The sequence below is a fragment of the Pygocentrus nattereri genome, chromosome 28, assembly GCF_015220715.1.
Source record: "Pygocentrus nattereri isolate fPygNat1 chromosome 28, fPygNat1.pri, whole genome shotgun sequence".
Classification (NCBI taxonomy): domain Eukaryota; kingdom Metazoa; phylum Chordata; class Actinopteri; order Characiformes; family Serrasalmidae; genus Pygocentrus; species Pygocentrus nattereri.
The window spans coordinates 23,476,528-23,496,203 of NC_051238.1; the positions used below are offsets into that span (position 1 = coordinate 23,476,528).

Consider the following 19,676-nt stretch of genomic DNA (forward strand, 5'->3'; position numbering starts at 1 on the left):
TACTGAATGCATTTTGCATTTGCACGCTTATGTAGGCCACTTGAAGCCTTTTGCATCATGTACAGGGAAGCTTACAGAAGGAACAACACTTCCCTTGTGCGTAATTGTGCATAGAAAAGTAAATTTAGTGGTAATAGCTCCCCTTCAGCTTGCTAAAAGCAAATGAGTAAGTGAGTGAGTGAGCCTGGTCACAAAAAAGAGGAGATACCCTTACCAAGACAATTGCTGGGGATGAGGGTTGGGAGCCAGGCCACGTTGGAGAAGGCCGAGGCATGAAGGGAGTTGATCCTGGCAAGCTCAGACACGCCCCCTGAGAAGGAGAGAGGACCGACTGGGTCAACCCTCCACAGAATGAGCTCACTATAGATCGCATTTGGATCCTGGGACACAGCGCTTAGGGTTGCACGGGTCTTCCGGCCCGAGGAGGCGGGGCCAGGTAAGGACTGGGCCAGGATGTTTTCCACCTCAGGGGTGCGTAGGGCATTGTGGTGCGAGGTGGTGAGTAGCAAGGGCAGTAGTGAGTGGCAGGCTAGGTCGTTGAGGTGAAAGCGGTGGCCGCAGTAGCGGGACTTGTGTGAAACACTTAGCACAGTCGAGAATGCTGAGCCTTCAGCGAAGCTGACTGCCCACTGATTGAGGGAACCGTCTGCATGCTTTGAGATCATCAGCACGTTAGGGGTGAAAATGCTCAGGCGGAGGCTGTTGGAGCATGGCTTGCTCTGGCCTAGTCCAATCAAGACTGAGGAGGAGCGGGGCAAGCCCGCGGGCCGCTGGCGGCCGTGTTGGATGGCCAGGTCCACATTTTTGTTGCAGGCGTACATCACCACACTACGGCTAAGCGAGTTGGCATCACCAGTGGGGAAGGCAACTGGTATTCGGGATACGAAAGACACCTGTGATGGGAAGATGAGGAGAACAACACAGTGCACAACTGATCAGAAAATCAGTTGCCATAGGGTCATAGGGACCGCTTGAGAGGGAAAAATATATGCTTCGAAATGCTGTAAATGCATGAATTGTATGTATATATACACATACATACACACACACACACACACACACACACACACACACACAACATACATACATATACACGTATACACACACACACACACACATTTCCAAAAGTATTCGGTCGTCTGCTTTCACACGCATATGAACTTGAGTGACATTCCATTCTTAATCCATAGGGTTTAAGATGATGTTGGCCAATCCTTTGCAGCTATAACAGCTTCAACTCTTCTGGGAAGGCTTTCCACAAGGGCTAGGAGTGTGTTTATGGAAATTTTGGACCGTTCTTCCAGACGCGCATGTGAGGTCAGACCCTAATGTTGAATGAAAAAGCCTGGCTCGTAGTCTCAGCTCTAATTCAGGTCACAACCAATTGAGGTCAGGACTCTTTGCAGGCCAGTCAAGCCGTGTCTTTATAGACCTTACTTTGTGCTCTGGTGCGCAGTCATGTCAGAACAGGAAGGTGCCGTCCCCAAACTGTTCCCACAAAGTTGGGAGCACGAAATTGTCCAAAATCTCTTGGTGCTGAAGCATGAAGAGTTTCTTTCACTGGAACTAAGGGGCCGAGCCCAACTCCTGAAAAACACCCCCACACCATGATCCCCCCTCCACCAAATTGTACACTTAGTACAATGCAGTCAGACGAGTACCGATTCCTGGCAATCACCAAACCCAGACTCGCCCATCGGATTGCCAGACAGAGAAGCGTGATTCGTCGCTCTAGAGAACACGTCTCCACTACTCTTGAGTCCAGCGACGGCGCTTTACACCACTGCATTCAACGCTTTGCATTGTGCTTGGTAATGTAAGGCTTGGATGCAGCCACTTGGCCATGGAAACCCATTCCATGAAGCTCTCTAAGCTGTTCTTGAGCTAATCTGAAGGCCACATGAAGTTTGGAGGTCTGTAGTGATTGACTCTGCAGAAAGTCGGTGACCCCTGCGCACTATGCCCCTCAGCATCCGCTGATCCCGCTCTGTCATTTTATGTGGCTGACCACTTTGTGGCCAAGTTGCTGTCGTTCCCAATCGCTTCCACTTTGTTATAATCCCACTGACAGTTGACTGTGGAATATTTGGATGGGTGACTGAATACTTTTGGCTATATACATACATACATACGTACATACATACATACACACACACCACTTTATTAGGTACACCTTGCTAGTGAAAGGTTGGACCCCCTTTTGTGATTGGCTGATTAGCTATTTGTGTTAACAAGCAACTGAACAAGTGTACATAATAAAGTGGCCGTGAGAATGAATATATATTTTCATTCTCACAGCCACTTTATATATATTATTTTATATATATTATACTATATATATATATATATATATATATATATATATATATATATATATATATATATATATATATATATATATATATAAAACTTAAATCCCAGCCTTAAAACTGTGAAGAATTGTGCCAGCAGAATCTGCTTTTAGCCAGTGATGCCCAAAAACGAAAAAAAGGAACAACGACTAAGAAATTCATTTCACAAGCCATGATGAGGCAACAAAGTGAATTTAAAAAACAAATATATGCCTGTATGTGTGTATTAAATAACTTCTGCTGGCATCCTTAACCCATCAACCCCCTACTTAGGGGACTAAGATGTTTCCTGATGAAAATACTGAGTCACTAAGCAAACACAGGCAAATTAAAACACAAACAATCCTAACAATCCCATTTTACATGAGGACTACTGGCATAATGTACATAAGAAAATAAGTAACCAGTTTCCCCTACCTGTGCCTGACGAAACATTCCGGGCTGATACTCATCCAGCCAGTCTACATGCCACACCAGCAGAGAGCCATCCATTGGGTGGATGCTGAAGAGCATGTCTGCTCCCCTGTTCCAGTCACCCAGCAACACATCCACCTGATGTTCCACCGCAGCTTTGGGAAGAGGGATGGAGGCTGCATCAATGTTCACCTCTCCTTTTTTGTCTTCAGGGCTTACAGCATTGCCTTCCTCATCAAAGTCTGTACCGTGAACGAAGAAAGTTTTATTTTACTTGGTTCAACACAGAAGTGTTGGCTTACATGCCGTCATGCGCTATAGAGTGTGCCCCAAACATCTAGACCAGGGGTTCCCAACCTTTGTTAACAGTGTGCACCAATGTCCAACACACAATGGCTTTCACAGACCGGATGGTGGAGGGGCGGGGGTTGCTTGGTGGTTGATGATGCCAAAAAGTTGCTGCACTGGTTGCGAAGTGTGGCTCATGTTAATGCTACTGAATACAGAGGGGCTTGCATGAAATACTTCACACTGGGAGCACACATTTCCTAAATTGGTATATATTTGACGATGGGGCACTCCCGGTGATTCTCTACTGCGAGATGTCCATGAAATTTAATGGGAAAAATTAGGCCTTAAATAAAAAATTAAAAAACAAAAAATCTTGAATACTATTATTAGTTATATTATAGTATGAAAATAGCAGATTTCAGCAGTTACACTGTTAAACGATCCACTGCCTGGTACTGGTCTGTGGCCTAGTAGTTGGGAACCTCTGATCTAGATAACCAATGTGTGGAAGGTTATTCTGAAATGTAAGATGAGCTACTATTAAAGGTGATCTCAAACTCAACCATCAACTCGAGGTAAGGGAGATACCACTAGCGTAATAAACTACAGCACAATACGTGTTTACTGTCAGTACAAAGACAATTATCTACCGTCAGTCCTTAAAGAAACATAAAATATCATGATACACACCACGTATTGAGAAAATGTCTTCAAAAGGCATCAAACGTGAGAACTCTATACATGACTAGTACAAACCTTCGTCAGCCTGGCTGGCCTGTGGTTGGTTCTGCTGCTCCAAACTGCTCCTGATCTGCTGAAGAAACACCTCCATGGTGAGAGTGAGGTGCAACTCTTTGTTATTGAGCCAATGGACAGTAAAAGGTCCACCAGGCTCCTCCTCATCTGATCCACTCAGTGACGAGATGGAGGGCAGCAACGGGATATCTGGATTAACACAGCATATTTGCCACTAGATAACCAAACACGCAGATCTACCTGACATCTAAATTAACATATTTACAAATAAAATTATGGGCTGTCTATAAAAATCAGAATTATATTCGCTGACAAGACCACTGGACTTCTTAAACTTTCAAGCAGATCTGCACTTCAGCACTAGGTAGAAAATTATTCCAGAATTCTCACTGCTGAAATTCAGCTGACATTTCAAATGTGTGTGGTCACGGTGGTAGAACCACACCTTAAGAACTTCCTCGCACACTCCGGCAATCTGTCCAGCTTTGGACCTAGTCACCAAGGCAAACATCTCCCTCAGATACATAACTGAAAGACTAATTGTGGAGAGAATTCATTTCACAAGACCAGCTCATTAGTCATTAACTCAGCAGTCCTTTCTTAAAATGTTACCATTTACCTCCTTCAATTTTTTTGTCTTCTTTTAATTAGTACACCCCCTTCAGTAATGCTGAAGACCCTGCCAACATGGTTCCAAAATGTTTTATTTTTTTTTAGTATTGAAGACATGCCACAGAGAAGTGTTTTCCAGCGATAAATTCAAGAAACGAATACAATTCAATAGTATATTTAAAAATGTAATGGATAAATGCTCTTCTCGCTCTTCAAAACAGAGAACAAGCTTGTAATGATCATTTTAGGCTTACATCTTATGACAAGCAGATAGAAAATAGAAAATAGACAAGCAGACAGAAAACTAACTAACAAAAGCAGCACTAACATTATATCTATAACCTATAGCTATCTAACTAACTGCTGGGCCATGTTCCTGAAATGGAGATCGCACAAGCTCGTTATGATTCGGCATAGTTATATTTGTTATTTGAGGCTGACCACGCCTATCAACCTCTCTTAAATGAAGCTAAAATCGCTCTTAGTAGGATCCTGTAACAGGTGACTAACACAAGGACGAAGCAGTGTCTAGGTAAGCTACAGCACTGGTGTAATAAAACTTCATAAAAGCACAGTTAACAAATGTGAAAAAGCTTTAATAAATGTACTTGCTGGGAGTTTTGTTTGGGTCTCTGAGCAGCAGAACACCCATCATTTTATGTGAGGGAGAGGAACATGAGTAGCTGATGTGTACATATCTCTAATGCTTATTGGTACTTTGGTTGATCCGTCACTTGCACCAAATTCAGTCCCACCCAAGTCGCACTGAACTAAAGAAACGCCAGAAAATGCCATTTCAAAAACTTCTTAACAGAGAGAAAAAAAAAGAAAGAAAAAAAAAACACCACCACCACTGTTTCTCCACCAGTTCATCATTACACATCACAAAAACTACAGCTAAAAGAAGAAAATCATGAAAATAAGTAGCTTGGATTTAATGAAAACTGAAGTGCAGAAAGTGGATGGAGGGTAAAGGGATCTGAAACTGACACTGAGGTCAAAAGTAGCTGATGCTGCACTTACCTGTCGCCGGGTTGATGCTAGCAGCAATGTGGAAGTGGCACAGAGCATTGGCATGAGGGGTGATGGCCCTGTGGGTGTAATGCTTGTTCTGCTGATGAGGTAGCAGCCCTGTGTGAGAAAGCTGGGCCGCGCACCTGATCGGCCCTCGCCACGATTCAGTCAAGTTCAGCTGAGTGAAATAAACAGAACAGACCAGCATCTTTGAACATACCTACAAAACACGTTTCGCTTGTTTACCAGTTGGAAAAAAATAATAAACGCTTTCGCCTATTCTATTATTATTGTTGAGATTCCGAGCAAAATGTAAATAAAAACTCAATGCAATGACGTGCAAATCATTTAATTGAAAATTGTACAAAGACAAAATATCAAATGTCGAAACTGGGAAATTGTGTTTTTGAAAAATATAAGCCCATTCTGAATTTGACGCCAAAAAAGTTGGGACAGGGCCATGTTTACCACTGTGTTACATCACTTCTTCTTTTAACAGCACCCTGTAAGCATTCAGGAACTGAGGAGACCAACTGCTGTAGTTTTGAAAGTGATTTTTTTTTTATTTATTTATTTATTTTACTTCTAACAGGATTTCAGCTGCTCAGCAGAGTCTGCTTTGTTGTATTTTTCATTTCATAACGAAAAACAACGTTTTCATGCAGCTTCTCAGTTAGAACCCTTTGCAGAAAAAAGTTTTAAAGGAACTGCACACTGGAAGCCAAAAAGCCGATTGAATCAGACAGACTTGCTCGTCTTTTTCACCACTGCAGCTCCAATTCATTGCCTTTAACAGAGATTTTTAATCTTTCAATTAGAACCGCTTAATTACCAGTAGACTGGAAGGCAGCCACTGTACGTCCTCTGTTTAAGGGTGGCGATCAGGCTGACTAAACGGTTACAGGCTTGTATCCATTTTATCATGCATTTCTAAGCTTTTGGAGAAACTTCCACCGCACGGTCTGGTTTCTGTTCAGTTTATGGATGTTACTGCCCTTTTGAAAGTTTTTACTCACACAGCATCTGCCATTGATTGCACACAACACTGTCCAGCAATATTCGTTAATCTATTTAACCTCTGACTGGAGATGGAACCTCCTTAGAGCGTGCACTTAGGAATCTGGTAAGACAGGGCACCTTCCTTTTCTCACCTTATCAACATGCTGCAATCAAGGGTTAACTAAAACTTAGTCTTCTATATAAATCATTCTTCTTTTACACTTGCTGCCAAATGGATGACTGTTCAAATGTCCATTCTTTCCTTGTTTATAGACTGGCTTGCAAAGGAACGCTTCAAAAGCTTAACATAATTCCTCATTCTGCTATCTGATTTGTTGCGAAGCCCCCATTCAGAATGCACCACTGCTTTTTTTCCCGCTGGTCAAACTGCCCTCTCTCATCATAACATGCACTAGTGTATGCTTATTTATAAAGTTCTCCTTGGTTACTCTCCACTTTATTTAAATCAGCTACTGCAGCTAGAATCTGTACCCAAGTATGATATGCAGTCCTCCCATTACATCAAAGTTAGGACCCCTAAATTTAACACATCCCATGTCCTTATAACCCGGCCTTATGTTTCTCCAGTCTGCCACTGCCAATGACTAGAATTTTTTAGAGACAACATTAAAACCAGATATATTAATTTCAGTCACTGCTTTTTAGGGACTACTTTTTGACATTTTTATTGACACAATTTTTGTATCTTAGTACAGTTTTAATGAAAACTTAATAAAACCATTTTTCTTTTGTCTGATTGTTTTGTGCTTTGGCATTTTCTTGCTGAAACAAGCTGTGGATGGCAGCATATGCTACTCCACCACCTGTATTTATAATTCAGAAGTAGTGGTGCCAACGTAGATGGGCAAGTTACCCATGCCATGTGCACCAATTCATCCTAATGCCATAACAGATGCTGGCTTTTAAACTGTGCAAAAAGCCAAATGGTCCCTCCTCTCTTTAGACAGGAGAATATGAAGGTCATGATTTTCAAAAGGAATTTAAAATTTTGATCCATCGGACCACGGAAACACTTTTCCATTTCACCTCAATCCATCTGAAATGAGCTCAGGCCCAGAGAAGGTGGCAGCGTTTCTGGATCCTGTTTATACATGGTTTATTCTTTGCACAGTAGAGTTTTCACATGCATTTGTGGATGCAGCAATGAACTGTGTTCACAGGCAGTGGCTTTTGGAGGTGGTCATAAGCCCATGCACTGATTTCCACAATCATTTCTGTTTATAATGCAAAGATGCCGGAGAGACCTAAGATCACAGCCAGGCAATATTAGTTTTCCCTTGCATACAGAGATTTCTAATGATATTATGTACTGTACATGATGAAATGCCCATTCTTTGCTATTTTTACGTTTACTACTGAAAGACTCAGCCTCTCCGGGATGCTCATTTCATACTCAATAATGTTACTAACCAGTTGCCAAATTAACCTTATTAGTAGAGATGTTCAACCAGGTGTTTTTGTTAACATCAAACAACTTTACCAGCCTTCTGTGTGCCCTGTCCCAACTTTTTTTTGGATGTTTTCCCAGCATTAAATTCAAAATGGGCACATATTTTGCGAAAAACAACACAATTTCTCAGTTTCAACATTTGATAAGCTGTGCAAAATGTAAATAAAAACAGAATGCAATGATGCACACTCATTTAAAGCCTATATTTGATTGAAAAGAGTACAAAGACAACATCTGAATGTTTTTGGAAATGGGGTGTATTACTTGAATCAGTATGTTAAGGGGTTTAAAAAAAACAGGGGTTTTAAACTAGCAGCCCATAAGCCACATCTTCATAGTTCTTTATATGGCCTGATGCATATTTACTATCCATCTAGCTTGAAAATATTCATTTTTCCGAGGCTAAATATTTACATCTTAGTGAGATTTTACTCAACCACATGACGCTATGGCCAGTTACCTAACATGTTACATAATATTTGCCTAGGTTGATGCTTACGTTATTAAAGGCAAAAATAGAGTGTGGAACGTAAGTAGAACCATTCAAACGAAAAACCTGGTGCAGCATGAACAGTTAACAGCACACCGAGTGGGCATGGTTTTATTTAGCTATAACTAACTTAGGCATTAACCTAATTTAGGCTGACAGTTACTTAAATCTGCCTTCAAGAATTCAACTCAGAACATAGTGGTAGATAAAGAATGGTGAGAATAAATAGTGGTGTCAGAATTAATGGAATTACTCCACCAAATCTTCAATATTCATTCAATACCACTGCTATCACTTTTAAGAGTGTCATAAAATTAAACTGAGTATATAAAACACCCGCCCAATGACCGCTGGGATAGGCTCCAGCAACCCATATATATATATATATATATATATATATATATATATATATATATATATATATATATATATATATAAAACATAGTATGCATATGTAATTTTTTTATTATTATTATTATTATTATTATTATTATTATTATTATGTTAGGTAGTTAGAAAACATTATGAAACACTTTCTCCTATTTTAGTTTACAGCCAATAGGACTTTGTGACCCTTATTAAAAAAAACTATATATTATGTCAATTCTATTTTTCAGGTTCATGTTGAAGAATTCCTAAAAATGCCACATCCATAGCCAACTTTTTGCTTAAAACTACACTCCCGTGAAAACATAAATGGCTCAAGCCAAACTGATGCTTTTGGATTGGAGTTCAGATTTAAACTTTATAGAGAATATTTAGTATCACATCAAAAACAAACTAGCCTGGCAAAGCTTTTCAACTGCTTGAAGCCATCAACACTGTGTGGAAAACTTAATTCTGTAAGTTTGTCCGCTAGTTTACTCACAAGTCTTCAAAATTGAAAGAAATTGAAGAGAAAAATATCCCATACTTTGTCTATTTGTTTAATGATCTGTTGTTAAGACCATGAAACACTTGCCATTTTGGGCTTGGCCCATTTTTGTGCACAGGAGTGTATGAATCCATTTCTGTCCTTTTAGTGCAAACAAGCTCTTTTCTGACTTCCAACATAAAAGTGAAATCTCAGCGATAGTAAAAAACAAAAGCCATCAGACGGTCTTTGCTATAAATCAGCTTCTCTGTAGAATAACACAGACATGAAAGAACATGAAAGAAACTGCACTGTGCTTTTGAAAGTCCACTGCATAATTTGACATGATCAGTTCAGCCATAAAAGCAAAGTCTGCTTGGCCCCAATCTTCTACACAGGTAACTGTATAAATTATCCAATATGCGACTACATTTACTCAGTCTTTTGATCAAAGGGAGGGGTGTGACTCACCTCTAGTGGTGTTCCACTCTGGCCTTTGTTATTACAAAAGGCCTTCTTCATGTTGTTGGACTTCAGTGCATCGCTGTTGTTGCTGCTGCTGTGATTGTGCCTTAGTCCAGACAGCAGACAGTCGCTAGGCAGCAGGGTCTCTGCCCATAGCCGACACACACTGTCCTTGCAGCAGGTCAGTAACACGTTACACACGGCACCCCTGGAGGCAAAGAGGAAGCCGCTTAATTGACTTGCTGGTATGACTGCAGATGTGTGTTTCTCTGACCTCAAAACAATTCACTTTGACTGATTTCTTTAGGAAACAATTCCACGCAACATGAAGTCTCTATTTAGGACACAATTAAGAAAGCAATATTAAGACTGTTGCCTCGTGTTCAATGGGCGGTGCAAAAATCAGTATGGGTGGACGAGACGTGGTGCAATTTGCATAGCTACACTATGTAGCTTTTGGGAATCTGGACATCCCCAGGTGGATGAATCTGATGATTCAAAGAGAACTCGAACAAAAACTCGAACAAAATGTCATCTGAGGATTTAATTTGCATTGGAGACTTTTAATTTGCATTTTGCATTAAAGACAAAAGTCAGACCTTCTTTTTGAGCCAGTGTGTATGCCATTAAAAAGTGAAATGACAGTCCAAAATCAGGCTTCACAGGGAAACAGAAAGCAGAGCATGCACATGCGTTTTTTTCTGACTGAATTGTGACATTTTTACATTTTAACAAAAAAAATAAAAAATCTCATTCGGAGCAGCTTTAACTCGTTTTTGCAACTGTATGCTATAAGTAATTATGTTAACTCGGAAGCAAGTTATCCATTTAGTCTTTTTCAGAAATAAGATACCACAGCTCGCTCTTTTGAGGGTTGAAGTTAACCTAGATGATCTCGACGCAAAACAAAACCAGTTACTACTACCAGAAGGGAAGTCCCCACATCCTTCCCATTTCAAGTGAACTGGCATTTTCCACCAGCAAATTTTACTTGCATTTGGTGTGTCCATAGATTTTAGATCATTTAGAATGTAAAAATGTGAAAATATAAAATGTGACTTCAGAATGTATTTACACTGTAAACTATATTGATAAAATACAATAAAGTTTTTCTGGAATATTCTGAAAATCTATGTTGGCCCAAAAATGATCACACATTTATAGAACACAGTAAAAGTAAAATCAATTGTAATGCTCTGAAATCATTGCAGCTGAATAACCTCCTTTAGACTGATGCATCACAATGTGCTTGTGCATTTTTAACCCTTGGTTTTGTTTTGTATATAAAACCTGTGGATTCAAACCTGGGCATGTATTTGCTGGTCTTCCTCCAGGAGAAGCCAGTGACGGCACGGGGGTGAGCCAAATAGATGAAGGAGAAGTCCATCTCCCCTTGAGAGCCAAGCTCAGGGGGAGAGAAAAGCTTCACAGCATCTGACTGCCACTTGCTTGTGCTGTACCACACCTTCACCAAACAGTCATCCTAAATGCAAGATGACCCTTAAGTTTCTCAGACAAGGTTTACTGTGAATAGCAAACATGCTACAAGCTTCTTAATATGAAGGAGGTTAGGGTACCAACCTGCCCTGCAGTGGCAAAAAATTCTCCGCCTGGAGAAAACTTCATTAGCTGAATAGGTGAAGCAGTCCTACAACAATAAAAGGCAATATGCAGAAACTTTAACAGCACCATGACCCCAGATGTAATCAAACTAGACGATTCAGTCACATGCAAATTTCAAGCGCTTCCATTAACAACTTACTTGCACTGCCATATACACCTCCATGAACACGGAGGATCGCTACTCGTCTCCCCCTCAGCACTAAAGCAGAAATTCACATTGGACCATAACTGTAAGCAACCTGAGCCAGTCAAGAGACTAGTACCTACAGACGTGTAAACAAGAGAAACAAAAATGGACAAAGGTTTAAAGGAACGAAAGCAAACACTGACAGATCTATACATAGACACTCGTGTACCTGTGGGATTCCAAGCAAGGTTGTGTGCTATAGACTCCAAAACGAACTGACCAGTTTTTTGCCAATGGTAATTCAGCTTCTGTAGAAATTTAATACGGAATGTGCGTCAATACAGCACAAGAAATGCAAAAAGGGTCATCACTGTAAATCTGGTTGTAACAATAAACTCACCGTTTGTATTTTTTCCTTTGGGCTGATCTGCATAGGCTCAAATATGCAAATAATGTTTCCATAGGATGCAGCTATCTGTTGGCAACAAAATGAAACAAATGGCTTTTAAAAGGTGTTAAACACTAACACAGCCTCAACCTTCGCCATCCCTCAATTTCAATAAAATTGTGTCACGATAAACAATTTTAATTTCATGAGAAATGCGCACAACATAAACTAGTACACAAACACAGCCAGTACATTTCTTGAATTAATGGACAGCTTGTGCTATTTAGAGGAAAATGATTGCTCTGAATAATGGCTTATTCTCAAGGCTCTGAGCTAGTCACAATGACTGTCCTACAGCACTCTCACAGAATTAATCCCTAATCCTGATCCTGATTATACGATGTAATTTCATACTACATTTAATTCCTTCTTTTGTTGTTTGACATGGCAGCAAGTGCGTACAAGTACAGGTTTAACGTGGGAGACCCTGCCAAGGATACAACACCGTCACGCAAGAATGAGTCATACTGAGCCACTCACCTCTGAGACAGAGTGACACATCTGGCTTATGTCTATTATAAGCCATGGCCATGTATCACTCATCTTATCTCATGTCTTTTAACAGGCAACACAATCCAAAGCGGTAACCACGGCCTACGTATGATCCCTGCACAAATTCACTGAATGTGTTTATGATCTGGACCACAACATTTCCATTAAGCCGTGTGTTTACAGTCGCTTTTTAAAGACAGTGGCCACTTCTAATTCTTGCTCTGACAACAACAAAAGCACGTGATCAGTGGTAGTTAGCCAACTTTGCTGTACTCTATTTCTAATGGTTATTTATGAATATCAACTCAGTCCAGAGGAGGGATGTGCACAGGTACTCAAGTGCTTGGTTAACCGTTTAAAGCGCCAGCATTCGAATACCGAAATCGCCATCTGGGTATCCGTTTCATTTTATCACAAAGACTTTGCTAAGGACATTTGACCTGAGAGGACAAGTGTCTCCATCAACATCCAGTGTTGTGTCAGTTAGCTCTGTTAGTTCATCAGCTCATCTGAGGAGGCAATTTCAGTTTCTCATCCATTGTGAAAAACTACCAATGTTCTTCAGGTATCTTTTTAATACTTAAACAGGTTTTTAAATGCATTCCTCGGAGTTCTGCAACACCGCGGTCAAATAAAAATGTGAGGCCTACATTACTGTCCCTTGTCCATTTTCCTCCTTTTTTGCTCCCTTTCTTTTACAGTGGTCGACTGATTATCTGTTCACTGACCTTCACGGATACTCAAATATCAAGTCTGGTCAGAATGCACATCCCCCAACACGTTTAAAAAGTTAAATTATGCGCATGTGCCAGAATACTAGTGTCTTGTTAAGATTCCCATGAAATTAAACAGTAAACATTTTTTCAAAGTGCGGGTGCTGTCACTGGGGGCTACAGTGAGAGTGGTGATTTGCCAAGCAATCACCAATCACAAGCCTAAATTCTGCACTGATGAGGGTTGTAGAGCTACTTTTCTTACAAACAAAAGCTCCATTTGAGTAAAGTTCCCAATGTGCCTAAAATAAGACCAAATGACTATCTGCTGAATGACCATAGTCTGCTGACTATCTGCTGAATGAGGCAAAGTCCTAGCTATGGAACTACTGAAGTAACACTGCAATTTTTCTTTCCAGGAAAAGTCACATTAAAAAGCACTTTGGTGCCTTTTAACGCACTGGTTATATAAAGAAAATGTGACAGGCAACACCCACCTGTTACACGGCAAGGAATTAAACAAGAATTTTACCTGGCCCCCTTGCTGAGAGCAGTCCACGCAGCCCACTTGGATGTTCCCATGTTTGGCACCTGGGATGATCTGAAGCCTCTCAAAGTCACTCCCCAAGATTACAATGTCACAACCAGATGCATAGGCCTGTCACAGGAGCAAAGACGACATGAATGTTTATTTGATACACACAAGTGAAAAATCTAGCAAAAATAAATAAATAAATACATAAATAAATAAATAAATAAAAACACAGAACTGCCCTCACGGTCATAAATATTCATCACAGAAACAAAATTAGCAAAAAGCTCTTCAGCAGAGTGGAAAGTTTTGACTTTCACAGCAGAGCATCGCTGAAGACACCCACCATTACCTAAATGAAAACGCATGTTACAGATGAGGCTCGCCTTTGAGTAACGTATGGCCTAGAATGAAATGTACTCGAAAGGATGACTGTGCAAAGCATGTCATGAATGGGCAGAAAGTCACCTAGGCAACAGCCTGGAGGACGGAGACACAGAAAATAGACAGATATTGATTTCTGTCCACGCAGCAGAATGAAATCCTCAGAGCAACAGCTTGTGGGAATGGTGCCCTGTGCAATTACTCTGGAATCACATTCACATTTAGCGTATCCCACGAGCCACAAGGCTTCCTTACCGTGAAAGGTACGTTGTTTATGCTCCCCACAGAGAAACAATTGTCCCCGGGGTTGACAGCCCCAGTGAGCACTTGGTGTAGATTCATCGTCCTCAGTACGCTTAAATTTCAAATTGCATCCAAAGACTGACGGACATCACAGAGAAACCCAAGCAATGTCATGGTCTTCCACAACTGTGTCCTTGATATCTGCCTAAAAGATTAAACAAAAAGATCAATAAACACAAAGCTGGCACATATATAACAACTCATGACTTTGTTACATCCACCTTTCTTTGTCAAATCTATCTTTCTATATAATAAGAATATGGGCAAACAACCTCGACTGGGACTAAAATGATCCGTTAAAAAAATAAAAAATGCTCTGGCTTGACTCAACATTGTCAGGGCTGTTCTAAACTAATGTTAACAGATTCACAATTACAGATCAAGCAGAGTTACCAAGCTAGCTTACAGGGACTACAACATCTTTCTTTATAATATTAATAATAATAATAATAATAATAATAATAATAATAATAATAACTAATAATAATAACATATATGTTGGACTATATAATAAGTTTTGGACACAACTGTCTAGGCCAGTGTTACCAAGCTGTCTTACAGGGACTACAACAGCTTTCTTCATCATCATAATAATAATAATAATAATAATAATAATAATAATAATAACTATAATATATTCTGGACTATATAATAAGTTTTGGACACAACTGTCTAGGCCAGTGGGTCCCAACTCCAGCTACTGTTGCCCACACGCCCTTCAGAGTTGAGTTTTCCCAGCACCTGAGTCGCACCATACGTCCGTGATCAGGTCCTTCTTTAGCTAAATGCGTTCAAAAGCAGGTAAAAGACTAAAGGCTGCAGGTTACGCGGCTCCTGGACTGGAGTTGGGAAGCTGATCGACACAGAAACTACACAGGCAAGCGCCGTGTGTTACATCACGTGATGACGTGACGGCGCTGCTAACTGGAATAGCACTCCGGCTAAGTCAGCTAAAGTAATGAATTTGACAAGAGGCTGAAAACTGTTCTGTGTCACTGAACAGCCACGACGAACATTAGCTACCTAAATACCTGTATAAACTAGCCAGCTACCTAACGTCAAGCAATGCAGCGTAGTTAAACTATTACTTTGCCCAAACGGCTAGCGAGCTTCGCGTCAGGATGGCTAGCGTAGCTAGCCTAGGTTAGCTGTCAGCGCTACAAGCTACAAGCTACCGACACTTCATTCAGACCCGGTAGGTCGCTCTACTCAGCCGGGCGTGCTAAACTAAAGAACGCCATGCTCTGGTTAGCCGTTTCGGTCGGTCACTGACCGGCTCAGCAGCTCCGGTGAGGCAAAGCAGCCCCGCGGGTTGATCCACGGGTGTGACACTCGTCTGACCAAAACAGCAGCTGGCTAGCTAGACAGGTAGATGTCAACACCAATAATAACAGCAGAGCTCCAACTACTGTGCCGCTTCAAAAGGGTGCTGACAAGTTAATATGATCACTGTAACCTTGCTGACCGATGTCGCTTCTCTCTGTGTCACCTGTTTACAGAGACGTGGTCATACTAACGTTAGCTAGCGAGCGAGCTCCTGGAAAGCCAACTGGTGCTTACCTAAGCCTTGGTACTGGTAGCTTAGCTGGCTGACTACGCTGAAAATATCCTCGCAGACCCGCCTCTGCTGTGTTCTGTTGGCTGACTTTAGCCAACAGACCCCGGACAGGAACCATGCACAAGGCCGCGAAGGGGCAGGTGCAACGCCGAGGTCTTACCTCACGAGTTCGCAGGGCAGCGGGCTGTGTGTAACAGTAACGTGTACCCCCCCATGACGGGAGTTACGGGCTGCACTCATCGCATCGTGTGCGGCAGGAACAGCTCGCTGCGCTCTGATGTGGACAAGGCGTTTGGCGAGGTGTTTCCAGCGCAGTGCATTGTGGTCGTTGGAGTTCTCGGCTGATAACTATGCGACGCGCAAGAAGTTGACTGTGAATGACTGATTGATCCAGTGCGAGGTTCTGAGCTCTGGGCTAAGAGGTTACTAGTATGTAAGCAGCCCAAATACCGCGCCGTGCTTTTAAAGCAGAGACACCCAAGGTAAAATATTACCCTTTAGACCTCCACTTGAGAAAAAGTATTTACCTTCAAATGTACTGTTTGCAGATGATGTGGTCCTATTGGGGACATCAGGCCGCGAACGTCAGCTTTCGCTGGATCGGTTTGCAGCCGAGTGTGAAGCGGCTGGGATGAGAATCAGTACCTCTAAATCCGAGACCATGGTTCTCAGGCGGAAAAGGGTGGAGAGCCCTCTCTGGGTCGGGGATAGGCTCTTGCCTCAAGTGGAGGAGTTCAAGTATCTCGGGGTCTTGTTCACGAGTGATGGTACAAGGGAGCGGGAGATTGACAGGTGGATTGGTGCTGGGTCAGCAGTGATGCGGGCTCTTTACCAGTCTGTTGTGGTAAGGAAAGAGCTGAGCCATAAGGCAAGGCTCTCGATTTACCGGTCGATCTACGTTCCCACCCTCACCTATGGTCATGAGCTTTGGGTAATGACTGAAAGAATAAGATCGCGAATACAAGCGGCCGAAATGAGTTTCCTCCGCAGGGTGTCTGGACTCTCCCTTAGAGATAGGGTGAGAAGTTGGGTCATCCGGGAGGGACTCGGAGTAGAGCCGCTGCTTCTTCACGTCGAGAGGAGCCAGCTGAGGTGGTTCGGGCATCTGGTTAGGATGCCTCCTGGACGCCTCCCTCGGGAGGTGTCACAGGCGAGTCCACCTGGGAGGAGACCCCGGGGAAGACCCAGGACACGCTGGCGCGACTATATCGCCCAGCTGGCCTGGGAGCGCCTCGGAATCCCCCTTGGAGAGCTGGTGGAAGTGGCTGGGGAAAGGGAGGTCTGGGCTTCATTGCTTAGGATGCTGCCCCCGCGACCCGAACCCCGGACAAGCGGAAGATGATGGATGGATGGATGGATGGATGTACTTAAGTATAAAGTAAAAGTACTAAAAGAGTAATTCTGGCTCTGATCTGGTCCTGTTATCATTTTTATAACCAGACTGGCTTCATGAACTCATTTCAGGTGAAAGTCCTCCAGCGTCTCTCTTGGTAAACCAGTCTTTTAATAGAACGTCATTAATTAGTGACGCTGACGTCTATTAAAATGATCAGAAGCACAAAACACTGAAGGTAAACAGTTTCCATCAGGGAGAACCGAGTGGCAGTTTCAGATTACTTTGTAAATTAGTTACAAGTTGAATAAACTCAGGATCACAAATAAATATAAACTAACCAAAACTAATTTACTATAAAATGAAAGTGTTTGTATGAATTCAGAAAAAAAGAAACACGTCAGTCTCGACTGCATATGTGGACATATTTCTATATTGAGCTCTATTTACACAAAGTTAGGTTAGTTCATCATTTATGTTGAACAGACTCTCCCAAAGTTTTACGCTGCTGCGCTGACGTTGAACCACGTGCTGCACTGGGTCGGTATGACCAACAGGTCAAAACCAGCTCAGAACAAAGTGACCGCTGGGCCCTGATTGGTGCTCTGGCTTTGCGCTTCTTTTGTTTTGACATGTTACGTTTTTATACACACAGAAACCAAAAGGAACGACAGATTTCTCAAAATGTAGGAGGAAAAAGTCGGATATTAGACTCTGAAATGTAGTGGAGTGAAAGGAAAAAGTCGCCCAGAATGGAAAAACTTAAGTAAAGTACAGATACACGAAAAAACTACTTAAGTACAGAAACTAATTACATTTACTCAGTTACTGTCCACCACTGCCATTCAGCCTGATTTATAGATAATACGTCAGTTAGATTAATATTTACTTTAGTCTTCTAATCTGAATTATTGTTATAAAGGTACATTAAGTCTGTGACTAGTTAAACACACCTTTCACTGATGAATTATTATTATTATTATTATTATTATTATTATTATTATAATGGGTGATCAGCCTGATCAACCAGCACACTACACACTGAGCTCCTCTAGCTCAGAGGACTGTATGCTGTGCACTTCATCTCTGGCCTTATTTCTAGTATATTTATATATTTATACTGTTACTGTTTATTTAAGATGTTACCTGAACATTATGCTGCTACTCTCTACCTGCACTGTACACTTTATATACAGATCACTGTTTACACCACTAGTGCTTCTGCATTTACTGTACTGTACTGCAGTTCACCAGCACATTTCTGTCTATATACCTGATACACATGAATATCTGACTATTAACTAACTGTCTATACGTCCAGTACACCTATAACACTTGCCTACGCACATCTTGTCTACGTTTGATACCTGTACCTACTGACTGCACATTCTGTGTGTCTCTTACTGTCTTTTGTCTTTGCACTGTTTACTATGCATCTTTTATTACTGCACTGGAAAAGTAGCCCCATAGTGTTTCGTTATACTGTACCACCCTGTATTGTATAATACAGTAAAGTTGAATTGAATTGAATTAGTAGTAGTATTAGTATTAGGGGTTAAATAAACAAAAAAATATAAATATATATGGGTTGATAACAAATAAAGTCAAGGTGGCCAAAAAGAATCTTTAAAAAAATTCAAATGCATTTGCTGGACTCACAATAATGCAATCTGTTTCATTTTATATGCTTCTAAATAATGTTTATGCCATATTCAACACAATCTTTGTCCTAGACTTAAAATGTTAAATAGCATAATGACTAAAACACTAGACCAAAAAATGCAGTTGTTTTTTTGTTTTTTTTTACAATTTTCATACGTAAATGCATGTGACAGCATTTATATTTGTTAGAACCATTTGATGATGGTTTTAGGTTCTATGGTTCGACCTTAATACCAAAGCTGTGAACGTAGAAGAAGCCCTCCGTCCTCCTGAGAGTCCAGCCGGCTGGGGGAAACTCAACTGACCACAGAGACTAGGTCTGTACTCGGAAGGCTTTTCCCGTTTATTGATGAGAATAGCACAGTTTATATTATATTATATTATATTAAATGGCATGACCACCGCATGATCATACGACAAGACAATGGAGAGAGAGGATTGGATGAAACAAGAGTTATAGGTGGACAAGGGCCCCCAAGGACATGGAGCCTAAACAACGGGTAAGTGTTAGAACATTGCTGATCAGATAACGTTGTCACTATGAGTTACAACTGACCATATAGACGCGCAAAAATGAGCTGAGGCCTCTGTGTGACACAGGCCTGAACCCCATAGGTCATGATATAGTCATGATCAATTGTGCGTTGATCAGGAGCATGCACTGTATATATACATTAGGATCTAACAGTCCCCCCTTTGATTCCAAAGGAATCATGGAGTCACTGCATACGATAAAGTACAGATCAAGCAACACCAGTGTACATAGCGGGATCAGCTATGACAGC

The 19,676-nt window shown here is 41.3% G+C and overlaps 1 protein-coding gene across 3 annotated transcripts in view; it reads right to left on the reverse strand.

Moving 5' to 3' along the window:
* dmxl1 (Dmx-like 1) overlaps positions 1 to 16,213 on the reverse strand; it is a 40,954-nt gene extending 24,741 nt beyond the window's left edge. For 2 of the 3 annotated variants that reach the window (XM_017721833.2, XM_017721831.2), the window contains exons 1-13: positions 15,899 to 16,210; positions 14,291 to 14,483; positions 13,652 to 13,777; positions 11,867 to 11,941; positions 11,696 to 11,774; positions 11,479 to 11,602; positions 11,298 to 11,364; positions 11,021 to 11,199; positions 9,723 to 9,924; positions 5,448 to 5,616; positions 3,813 to 4,001; positions 2,769 to 3,007; positions 215 to 893 (exon numbers count right to left, since the gene is read on the reverse strand). In XM_017721833.2, the coding sequence (XP_017577322.2) occupies positions 215 to 893; positions 2,769 to 3,007; positions 3,813 to 4,001; positions 5,448 to 5,616; positions 9,723 to 9,924; positions 11,021 to 11,199; positions 11,298 to 11,364; positions 11,479 to 11,602; positions 11,696 to 11,774; positions 11,867 to 11,941; positions 13,652 to 13,777; positions 14,291 to 14,377 (2,215 nt within the window). In that variant the 5' untranslated portion in view covers positions 14,378 to 14,483; positions 15,899 to 16,210. Of the gene's footprint in view, positions 1 to 214; positions 894 to 2,768; positions 3,008 to 3,812; positions 4,002 to 5,447; positions 5,617 to 9,722; positions 9,925 to 11,020; positions 11,200 to 11,297; positions 11,365 to 11,478; positions 11,603 to 11,695; positions 11,775 to 11,866; positions 11,942 to 13,651; positions 13,778 to 14,290; positions 14,484 to 15,898 lie in introns of all 3 variants that reach the window. The other variant, XM_017721832.2, reaches the window with a different exon arrangement.
* Positions 16,214 to 19,676: the final 3,463 nt, after the last annotated feature.